Source organism: Lactuca virosa, chromosome 8 (genome assembly GCF_052849685.1).
Source record: "Lactuca virosa cultivar CGN04683 chromosome 8, Lactuca_virosa_CGN04683_v6, whole genome shotgun sequence".
NCBI classification, from domain to species: Eukaryota; Viridiplantae; Streptophyta; class Magnoliopsida; order Asterales; family Asteraceae; genus Lactuca; species Lactuca virosa.
The window spans coordinates 348,071-360,975 of record NC_136433.1 but is presented as its reverse complement, the minus strand read 5'-3'; the positions used below and the strand labels follow the sequence as shown (position 1 = coordinate 360,975).

General features: G+C 33.7%; 1 protein-coding gene across 1 annotated transcript; it reads left to right on the top strand.

The window, feature by feature from the left end:
- Positions 1-6,512: 6,512 nt before the first annotated feature.
- On the top strand, positions 6,513-10,233 carry LOC145132376 (protein DETOXIFICATION 16-like). The gene is made up of 8 exons (XM_079067124.1): positions 6,513-6,832; positions 7,135-7,679; positions 7,774-7,860; positions 8,166-8,222; positions 8,986-9,224; positions 9,405-9,523; positions 9,686-9,772; positions 9,987-10,233. Exons 1-8 carry the CDS (start codon positions 6,560-6,562, stop codon positions 10,044-10,046), a joined length of 1,467 nt encoding a protein of 488 aa, XP_078923250.1. The 5' UTR covers positions 6,513-6,559; the 3' UTR covers positions 10,047-10,233.
- The last annotated feature ends 2,672 nt before the right edge of the window (positions 10,234-12,905 follow it).

Here is a 12,905-nt window from a genome sequence, read left to right as displayed (position 1 = left end):
ATGATGTCAATCTCATATAAGGAAAACCCTAGGCTAGCAGGCATCATGTAATCAGGCAATTCTATCATGCAATTCCAAAAGATCCCTAGCCTAGTACTAGCATGATGTTCTAACATATCGCATAATCAAATAACTACATGATATTTTGGGGTCTACTTACTGGCTCCGGCTGATCGTACACTTCGCATCCTCTTTTACTTATTTTGAAAACCATTTAAATTTATTTTGAAAATCTTTCCTTGATTTGAGACTGGATTCACACGAGTGTTCTTCCAATTCACGTAAACCAAGGCTCTGATACCAACTTGTAACACCCATAAAAATCAAGCAAATTTAAAACTTTTTCAATCATCCAAAAGCCATTAGTTATTACGACATGTTTTCAAAATAGTTTAATATCAGAGTATCCCAGAAACCATAAGTCCAAAACACGAGGATGTGTACGGTCACGCCTTTGCGTTGCCGAGTCATCTGAAACACTTGAAACAATAAACTGAAACCGTAAGCACAAAGCTTAGTGAGTTCCCCCAAAATACCCATACACACAACAATACACATATAATCACAAACAACATACTGTGGGTCCAATCATCCATCGGGATGGAATACCCCAGACCCTCAACCATTGGGTTGGAATGTCAACCTACCGATACACTTCACAAAACACGTATACAACTAACATCATGTACTAGGTCCACAGCTTTACAGACTAGATTACCCCTGGGCCCGCAGTGTGAGTCTGGATTACCTTCCGGGCCCACAGATCACATCTGGATTGCCATCGACCCCACAGTACGAGTCTCCCTCATCTTGTATCTGGAATGCTCCCGGGTTTGTTGGTTACCGCACGGAGCAGTTTCACCCCAACCCATCCCACATAATATGTCGACATATAACACAACTAATGCACATACAGATAATCACATAATACTACCAGGTAGTCCTATAGATCTACCTAATTGGCATAACAACTAGCATGCAGACAGTCAAACCAACTATAGGTCACTAAGCATAACCACATCCAATCGACCAGGATACCGGTCTAACATATCACAACAGTAATAATCCCAATAACAAAACAAAGGGCCAGCCTTGGTGCCTTAGACCCTTGAGTACAGTGAGGATAACTCACCTGGCACTGCTGAAGTCCCGTATACACAATCCCAGCTGTTGGATGATAGATTCTCGAACTGTCAATATCAAACATCACCCAATTAATAATTGGGTTCTAACTCATAGCCATAAGTACATACTTGGGGTAAATACTACTTTACCCTTAGCTTAGCTTTAGCCCATCCCAAGGCCCAATTCAAAGACCCAAAAGTCAACTATGAGTCAAAGCCCAACATATAGCCCAATTTCCAAATTGGGCCCAAACCTTTACATGGCCTCATTCTAAGGCCCAACCATTTATTCCAGTCCAAAATTTGACATCCTAATGGCCCAATATCATATAATCATTAAGGCCCAAACTATGGCCCATCTATGGCCTAATTTTCCAAATTGGGCCGAACTCCTCATATGGGCCTTACCTCAAAGCCGATTAATTATTCTAGTTTATTTGCTTGATCTTGGATGGCCCATTAATAACCCAATCATCAAGGCCCAATAGAAAGGCCCAACAATAAACCTAAGTGAAATTAGGGTTTCACATAAAATGACGATTAGGGTTAAGTGTTTCTCACTAAACCCATTAAGGACTTAATCCATTAAGTCCATCACTCTTCTAAATAAATCATACGGTGTGATTGGGCATAATACACAATTCCATTCCAATGGCCCATGCGTGGGTCCTGATAAGTCCAAGCCCATAAATCCAATATTAGGGTTTTCTAAACCCTAATTAGGGTTTCCAACCCATCTTAGCCCAATAGACCCAATAGATTGGTCTTTTGATCAATTAAGGTTCATTAGGCCCATTAGGGCTTCACTAGGCCCATTAGTCTCACGTTTGGGCTTTTAGGCCATTTAGGGCTTTATTGGGCCCATTAGGGTTTATTAGTCCCTTTGTCCAAACATCCAAATGAGTCACAAACCAAACAAGGAACACCGCCACCCGACGCGATGGCTGGTGGCGGCAGGAGGCGGCAGCCACCACCCTACGGTGGTGGTTTTAGTTTTCTTTTCATTAATCCACTTTCTGATTACATTTTACAAGGCTTTAATTCCAAATTAAATACACTAAACACAATAAACACACACACACGCAACCACCCTATGGCGGCCGGCGGTGGCGCGTGGCGGCAGCCACCACCTCACAGTGGTGGTGGTGGCCGTACTCGACTTTTCAGTTTGACAAAAACACACATATATACTTCAGACTGCATACAACACTCCAGCCACCCACCTGGTGGCTCAAGGCGGTAACAGCGACAGTCTTGGGATGGCAGTGGCGGCGGCAGCAATACTTTTATGATGACAGCCACCACCTCACGGTGGTGGCAGTGGCTTCTTTTATTTCTCAATCAAACAGCAACGACATCGGTAATCCTTGCTTGGAAATCCGGACGCGACAACCCATCCGATGGTGCGCTGTGACGACAGCGGGGGGTAGCTCAGGAACTCTAGAATCTCTCAGGAGTTGAATAAACTCTTTTATGCTAGTGGAATTGGGAAGCATGATAAGTCCGTACTCCACATTCTAGCTTCATCCTTGGTTTTCCATTGTTACGGAGCCGGAGCATGGCATCTCTGAGCATCAGGCGCATGATAGCAGGCTGCACCGAGCCGGAAGTCTGGATATGTTGACCAGAATGATGATCTGGATGGAACGGGAACGAGAGCGAGGTCATCCTCTCCACGTCGCAAGAAAACTCCTTGGTCTTACGAGCCGCTTACGCTAACTCAAGCAGGTACCGGGAGGTACATAAGCCCTAACGGCCATGACGGTGGTTAAAGGCGGCAATGCAGTAACGAACCAGAGAGGGGAGGGTTTTGTGACGACAACAGCGGCGCTCCAACACTCCAGGCTTCACCAAATGGCTTCAGCGCCCCCCCTCCGTCGGTCCTTACTCTTCTCCGGCAGCGGATGCGGCAGCGGACGATGTGGCAGTCTTCAACCGATGGCGGCGGCTAGGGTTTGGCATCATCTCCTTGATCTTGGCGGTTCCTCCCGACAACTGCTACGTCGTTCACGTCTTCGCCGTCGACGGAGACACCGGTGGGTCGAGCACAACAGGGAGATGGCGGCCGGAGGTTAAAGATGGAGAGGGTGGCGGCTGGATAGCATGGCTCTAGGGTTAGGGTTACGGGAGTGTTTTATACCTGGCTCCAACCAAACTCATTCCCATAATGGAAACTATGGCCCCTCCTTCCAAAAATAATTTCGAAATAGCTCCCATAATTACCCATTACACCCCTTCTCCATTAATTCCTTTCATTTTAAGTCCAGCAGTTACCATTCAACCCCTTATTTACAAATTATTCTCAAATAAAGTTCATATGTTACCCTTTTAACCCCAGCCTTCAACACTCTTTACAAATTGAGTCCGAAATTTACCATTTAACTCTCTCAACTTTCAATTATAACTTTTTAACCCCCAAAACTAACTCCTTGCTACACTATTCCGCTTTTAGGGCTATTATTCATTTATTAATTCGTCTATTTATTTATTAAATAAACAGGGTGTTACATTAACATTTAAGTACCAAATACTTAAGTGTATATGAAAAGTATGAGTTCTATCTAGTAGATGCCTAAAGTACTAGTCTCTTCCAAACTTTCTTTCCAAATAAGAGGCGCAATTCCTCTTCCATTGTCTGATTTCTCCATAGTAGAAACAAGATCCATCAATGTGGGCCTTCTTCGATTTCTTGGGCTTAAAGGTGTCCAGTCCATAAAACATGGGCATCTTAGATCACATAAGGTGACTCTTTTATCCTTTCACTATTCCAAATGTTTGAACTAGTTTAAAACAAAATTTCATTGTATTATTGGAATATTGCTTAACCTGGTATATCATCGGATATATATCTAAATTATTCAAGACTTCTTGGAAGTCGGCAATAACTATTTCTAGTTTGATGTTTAGAAACATATTTAGCATCATAGTGATGCCTTTACCAGGTGTCATGTTCAGGTCAATTGCTCAAAGCAAATAGTTCAGGACTAGGACATTTAAGTGTATACAATTTCACATATGTTATGAGATTATCTCTCAAGACATGAACACATTCATTAAAGTTGTATCTATTGAATTTTATTGTTTCATTAAGTCATTAAATAAAATGACAATTCATGGTAATGAGAATGGATTATTTGTCTACAAAATTTTAACAAAATTCATTTAGTATTTTCAATATCTAAGCTCTTTAATAATTAATACCCTTTTAGTTTCCAAAAACATTAATTATCAAAGTCTAGGATCCAAGTTGCAAAAACCAATAAATGGTTAGGTGACATTTATCCCATTTATTTGAATCCAACCCGGTAGATATCGATTATTTGAATTTATATGTTGTGTTGTTTGAAATATGATATTTTTCAAAAAAGAATTATTTATTGTTGCCGTTTATATAACTATATGTGTCTGTTGCTTAATGAAAATAATATTTTTTTAATGTGTTACATATAATTTTCGGTATGACATGTTTTCTCAAATAACTAGTTGCCGAAAAAACAGTTCTTAAAAAACTAATTTCTAAAAGGAAACATGTTAAATATGACACTATGTTTTAACATTACACAATTGCAAAAATCATCTTATTCTTTACATTTATAATAATCTAACTAAAGTCAAGAAGCTTCCCTAAGTAATTTGGTTTTACGATGTTTGGTTCTTGAATTAGATTTTTGAAAAGAATTTACAGATTCGAAAGAAAAGGACTTGTCGAACGAAAAACAAATATGGACCAATAATTTAATTGAAATTTCCCTAATTATATAAAAATTAATCAAATAATCAGTTTCTAAAAATAACATCTAAAAAATTATACGAGTTAGGTCAATGTTACGAACTATCGTTGTTGCGTTTTATATCAATTATAGTCTTATACTTATATCAGTTTGTTATAATCTATATAACCTACTTCATATAACAAGTAGAATTTTAGTTATGAATACTCTTTTAATTTGTTCACATTCAATCAATAGATTCTAAACACACATCAAAACAAATGTTAAACATAATTGTGTATATATATTATAGATAGCTTAACGGAAAATCATATTTTTCTATATGTTGTGTTGTTTGAAATATAATATTTTTCTAAAGAGAACTATTTATTGTTGCCGCTTATATAACTATATGTGTCCGTTGCTTAATGAAAATAATAGTTTTTGATGTGTTACATGTAATTTTCGGTATGATATGTTTTCTCAAATAACTATTTGCCAAAAAAAATCTAAAAAAACTAACTTCTAAAAGGAAACTAGTTAAATATGATACTATGTTTAAAATTACACAATTGCAAAAATCATCTTAGTCTTCACATTTATAAAAATATAACTAAAGTCAAGAAGCTTCCCTAAGTAATTTGGTTTTACGATGTTTGGTTCTTGAATTAGATTTTTGCCTAATTATATAAAAATTAATCAATTAATCAGTTTCTAAAAATAACTTCTTAAAAATTATATGAGTTAGGTCAATGTTATGAACTATCATTGTTGGGTTTTATATCAATTATAGACTTATACTTCCATTTTTTTTTCATATAACGAAATTATGTTGTTTTTCCTTTCGTTTAATTCCGAAAAAAAAAAACTTAAATGAAAATGAAAAATGAAAGATAAATCAACTAAAAAGAGAACTTATGTGACGAGAAATGTCGTCCAACTAATAAAACAAAAAATTTTGTTTTCAAAGAAGTTTTTCAACGATTATACATATTCATGCATTTATTTATTTATTTATTTTTCATATATTTATTGTATTTTTTTAGACATTTCAATATAACCAATAAAACAAACTCTCTTTATATTATTTTATCTTTATTTATTTATTTATTGTGTCGGTTTTTTATAACTTTATATGTATTTTTCTATATGTTCCTCCGAGTTTTATGCGGGTCATAATCTAGTTTATAGAGTTCGATAAGTAGCTGGAAAAAATTAATAGAGTGTAAACTGCCTCAGTCTTACATTTTTCATCAAAACGAGTTACTCAATGTGTTCACAGTGTAAAAAGAATGAATGCGAATAGTTGGCACAAAACAAGTTGAGTTTTGCTACCTATATTTTCTTGTTTTTTTCACTTCCAAATTATAATTAATATGATTACAAAAAAGAGAAATTAAATATCCTCCTATTTTTTTTTGCTACATATCCTAATACCCAATAAAATGATGAAATTTAATGATATTTTAGGATACAAATATGACATATGTCATCATTTAAATGGGTAGGAGGATTGATAGGATTAAAAGGCAGGAGGATATTTAATTTTTCTTACAAAAAATACTATTTTCAAGTAATTTAGGGGTGACTTGACTTTTAAACGCCAGATTTTTAGATACATAAATTTAATTGAAGTTATCCTCCGAATTTTTATCGGTATAAAAGGAAAGTAATGAAAGACAAATTTGTATCACTCTGTATCCGCACACCTATATTACTGATAAAATGTGGAGAGAAGATGAGGATCACATCAAGTCACCTCTAATTAGTATTATATCACAAGAAGATGGAGATGGAGATGGAGATGGAGATGGAGATGGTGTGTTTGAGGAAATGAAGAAGCAGTTATGGTTGGCAGGCCCTCTCATATGTGTCTCCCTCCTACAGTATTCTCTGAACCTCATTTCGATCATGTTCGTTGGTCATCTTGGAGAGTTGTCTCTCTCTGGTGCTTCCATGGCTACCTCCTTCGCTAGTGTCACTGGTTTCAGTTTATTTGTAAGCATCTTCCTCTAAATACTTGCAACTCCCGTTTACTACAACTAGTCCTAAGTTTCGTTTCGTAGTCTATTATGATCAATACACTAGAAAATCTGACATGAGCAAGCAACCGGATATTTTTTCGCTAAAAATCGACCCATGAATTAGAGACTGATTTCAGTCATTTCACTCATACTGTCGCTACGTCTGTTGCTATGTTGGCAAATCTGTCGCTATTGCTTTAAACTCTTTAGCGAATTCTTTATCTAAAATAAGTTGATTTGAAGTGAAATATTGTTGTACATGCGTGGTTTGAACAGATGGGAATGGCATGTGCGTTAGATACGCTATGTGGTCAATCGTATGGAGCAAAGCAGTACCATATGCTAGGCATATACATGCAGAGAGCAATGGTGATACTTATGTTAGTCAGCATACCCGTAGCTCTTATATGGCTCAACACAGGGTCCATCCTAAAAGCCGTGGGTCAAGACCCGGACATATCTAGAGAGGCTGGAGTGTATGCTCAGTTCATGCTTCCAAGCCTTTTCGCTTATGGCCTCCTCCAATGTCTTGTAAGATTTCTACAAACACAAAACATTGTGTTCCCCATGATGGTGAGCTCAGGGATTGCCACTTTGTTACATGTGTTGATTTGTTGGCTTTTGGTGTTCAAATCTGGCCTTGGTACCAAAGGGGCTGCATTGGCTAATTCCATATCGTATTGGAACAACGTCATTTTATTAGCACTTTATGTCAAGTTTTCATCTTCTTGTGTCAAAACTTGGACTGGGTTCTCTAGAGAAGCGATCCATGGTATCCTCCCTTTTATCAAGCTCGCAATACCTTCGGCGGTTATGGTATGGTGAGATATTTTTCTATCTAAACTAACTAATTTTGTTATAGTTTGTCTACGGTTATAATGAATTTGAAATGGGTTTACAATGTTATAAATGCAGCTTGGAGATGTGGTCATTTGAGCTGATTGTTCTGCTTTCCGGGCTTCTTCCAAATCCTAAATTGGAGACCTCGGTGCTTTCAATTTGGTAAATGGCCACAAGTATTAATTAATTTGTTTATTCACTGGTGGACATCAAAATATTCTATAGGCCCTTATGCGTCATAGTCTATTCATATAATATGATTTACTATTTACTTACTTCCATCACAACCGTTTCTTTTGACAATTAATTCGTTTATATATATATTATTTACTTCCATCACAACCGTTTCTTTTGACAATTAATTCGTTTATATATATATATATATATATATATATATATATATATATATATATATATATATAACACTAATTAATTAAATGAATTATTTACTTTGTTGATTTCTACAGTCTTAATACGGCAGCAGTGGTGTGGATGATTCCTTTTGGATTAAGTGGTGCTGTTAGGTGCGTTTTTTTTTTCTATAATAATATTTTGCTTTTACTAATTTATGTAATAGAATGAAATTTTTATCAACCCCTCTCTCTCTCTCTCTCTCTCTCTCTCTCTCTATATATATATATATATATATATATATATATATATATATATATATATATATATAGGGGACAGTTCAAATAAAAACAGTAAATAGTGTGAGAACGTAAAAACACTTTTTTATGTTATTATTCTGCAATGAATTTTGTATCGACAACTTTATGTCATTATTCAACAAAGAATAAATGAATAGTTAAAGGTTAAAATTAAAATTAGAATTTACTACAAAAATGCACATATATAAGTTTATAATAGAATAATAACATTGTAATGAATATATGACTAATCGAAAGTTAATATTTATATTAGAATTACTTCAACAATACACATATATAAAATTCATTACAGAATAATAACATAAAAATAGTGTTTTTACGTTCTCACACTATTTACTGTTTTTATTTGAACTTACTTCTATATATATATATACACAAAAGTTACCAAAATTTTATCATTATTTATTTGCAACAAATGGAGTTCTTACCGATTTATACATGCATATGTACTGGTAACCAATTTCTTTATGAACATGGATATTTTAAAAAACAACTAATCATTAACTCATTTCCCTATGAACATGGATGGATATATAAGTTTATTTGTCATTTAGAAAAAATCATGGACTTATTATAAGACATTCTTGTTATTTTTTTTCTCCTGGTTCATACATAGTACGCGGGTATCAAACGAGTTGGGAGCTGGACATCCACGCACAGCCAGATTGGCAGTGATTGTTGTCCTAGTGGTGGCCGTTGTAGTCGGAATATTGGTTGGATCAGTTCTGATATTGATCCGTAATATATGGGGATATGCATATACTAGTGAGGCCGAAGTTGTAAAGTATGTAGCATCCTTGATGCCAATTCTAGCAGCATCAAACTTCATAGATGGTCTCCAATGTGTTCTTTCAGGTTTTTTTTCTATATATTTTTCGCTAAAACGTCTTTTTATTTCAATCAGATTGTCAAGTTTGATAAATATATGTATATATGATATGTATACATTCATAAATCGTACATAAACACATACGTACATAGGTGTGTATGCATACTAATTGCGACTTCCTTATAAAAGAGTATGATGATATGTAGGTTCTGTACGAGGATGTGGTTGGCAAAAGATTGGCGCATACATTAACCTTGGGTCATACTACCTTGTAGGCATCCCTTTAGCTGTTTTACTAGCTTTTACATTGCATATTGGAGGAAAGGTAATGTAAACTTCTCGAGTTGTCAATTCTTGTTCAACTTCTTTAATTGTCAATTCCTAATTAGAGATGTATTTAATATAGACATAATGTAAAGTATATGGTTTAAGCTATCAATATTCACTACATAAATTTAATATCACAAGAGTACCATATGTCATGTAGGGATTATGGTTCGGGATTATTTGTGCATTGATCGTCCAAGTAGCTTCGTTGGTGACCATTACTATACGTACAGACTGGAAGATAGAGGTAACATTTCTTACTCTTTTCAAGGTGTGGGATTCCGTTTCACAAAACTAAAATCTCCCTAGGAAGATTAAAGCTACTAAGACGAGTATTAAGGGGTTATTTACAATTATATTTTTTTAGCATGATTATGCATGTACATTCGTTGTTACATGATAATGCAACATACCTATTTCACCTTACTTGAAAATCCACAACTTTTGTTTTGTGGTTATAGGCTAAGAAGGCACAAGAAAGGGTCTATGAGTCTTCATTGCCTATGGACATTGTATCATGACGATGAAGTTTGCAAAGCTTGGTGGTGGGAAGGATAAATTGGAGCTAGATTGAAGAGAGGATAAATTTAGTGACATGATTATAGATTATATTTACGAACGATTATTATACAATATGCTGATATAAGTTACTGAAATCTTTCATCAAATAGTTGAGTCGTATAAACATTTGCTGAATATTGGTGATCATGCTTACATTTTCAAGCTGAAATGCATAAAAAATGTTAATTGGAATCGACAAAAAAAAAAGAAATCAAACTCTTAATCCATAATACATCTAACTCAAAAGAGTTATTTATAAAATTATTTTAAAAATTATTTATTTGTTAACCATTTTATATTAAAAAAGTTTCCTTTCTCCCACTGAACAGTCTAATGGCCATCTAACTCAATGTCCATTGAACATCATTACGGCGTTACAATATGGTTGAGTTTAATCCATTAAATGTCAAGCATGCATCACATTTCATTCATCTATCTCGTTAAACTTTGCATTATAGATGTTTTCTAAAAATATACAATTAGACAAATCTTCACGGAGTATGCTCTAAAAATAGGCCCATGCTAGGCCTTTGATGGATAAAAGGCTATATTTTTCTTGTTTCTCCTTAAGTTTTAAAAGATGAAGGCAATGATCATAGAAACTCTTCTCATTTACATGGCTTTAATAATTTCTGTGATAATATGATCAACAAGATACATACATCACATGCACACATACATATATACATACATACAAACCTTTTGCATATATATATATATATATATATATATATATATATATATATATATATATATATAAAACACACGTACATACATACATATTGTCGGGGTTTGATGAATCAATAACAGTTATAGAAAAATAGTTTATACAGAGGAATTGACAAATCAATACTTTATAATCTTTAGCCATAAATCCAATTAGACATTATTTTAACAACAATCAGAAATCATAAGTGTTTAGAGTACATATCTTTGAAAACGTTGGAGATTAATAGATTGTAACTATGATATAATCCACACAAACCATTTTGATTATATCTTTAATCTAAGGTCATCTCCAATGCATTGAACTCATATGAGTTCAATGGATTGACACATGTATATTTCACTCTCTGTATAACTTTACTTATTAAACTCTACACTTCATTAAACTCTATACAATTTAATGGATTGTCACATATTTATCATTTTTTTACTTATTATTATTTTTTAAATAATTAATTAGCATGAAATTAAAAGTTCAAAAACTATAGTTAAAATTAACATTAATTAAAAATTAAAAATTACTAACTTGATATAAAAAATAATTTATATATATATATATATATATATATATATATATATATATATATATATATATATATATGTGTGTGTGTGTGTGTATGTGTGTGTGTGTGAGAGAGAGAGAGAGGAGAGAGAGTATAAAGTTCAATGGGGATGGACTCACCATTCTATTGAATCCTAGTCATTTTCCCACAATGGGGATTTTGAGTTTAATGAGATTAAACTCCCCATTAAACTCCTATTGTAGATGGCCTAATAAATAGAACATAATAAAATATTTTTATTTTCTTTATTTATTTTAAGTTGATAAATAACAAACTTTATCAAATAAGCATTGATTATTTATTTTAGATCTCTTATGACTTTTAATGTGTGACCCCATATTGGAGTTTTTGACCAAAATAATGTTATTGAAAATATGTTTACCAATTTAGTATAGTTTTAAAAATATTTATTCTCTATTTTTTAATTTTTCTTAATGTGTTTTTATTCTAAATATAGCTTCTTTTTCATTTTTTCTTTTATTTCAGTTTTTTATTATTTTTTTTAGATGTCAACTTTTATTTTCTTTATTTTAATTTTTTTCTTCAGTTTTTTAATATATGTTTAACATAGATGCTTTGACGTTATTTATGCAAATTATACAAACTATTTTGAACATCAGAATTTAACAATCTTAAATTAAAACTATCATTACACATACAATATTCTTTTAGGTGAAGAAACTTCAACACTAAACATACAATTTTTTAAAATAAAAAAACTTATTGTTTGTTACAAAAGAAAACCATCACAAAAAAGCTCTACTCTTTTATCATATAATTTCTTACATTTATTCACCGGTATGCTATTACAAAAATAATAGTTTTTCTTTTTGTTTTCTAAAATGCGTTTGTAATCAATCAAAGTATGGTCATTTTGTACAACATAATCAGATGACTGCATTGTAACATCCCAAAAATTATAAGGTAAAAATGTATTTTTTTTAATTTAACCATAAACACCATTTATCCTTTCAACCATTCAAAAAGTATATCATAGTAAAAATAGTTATAAGAGTACAATCCCAAAATCATAAAGTGCGGAAACATAGGTGGATGCGATGCGATCAAGTCGGGCTCATCCCTTTCAAAATGGAGTACCTAAAAGCATAACCATAAAACTGTAAGCACAAAGCTTATTGAGTTTCCCAAAACACCACATATCATACATACATACATACATCAGGCCCCGCCTTGAATCAATGTAACATTCCGATGACGAGGTATTTTCAATTTTAACAGTATGTACAATTATTGCATTTTAGCCCTTGTGCGTGAGAAAGCTTGCAAAATAGCCCATAGTAGCATTTTTGTAATATTTGAAGCGGGCTCACATATGCGGGGCGTACGTGTGTGAGCCACAAACCCTAATTTTTAGGGTTTGGACCCTATTTAATCAATGTATGGCCTCCAAACCTCATCTCTCATCAGCCTTCAACACCTCCATACGACCTTAGCAAACCCTAGCCACTTGTTTGAGCATTCTTGACCCTTGTGTGTGTTTTTGGTGGTTTTGAAGGAGAAAGAAGGAAG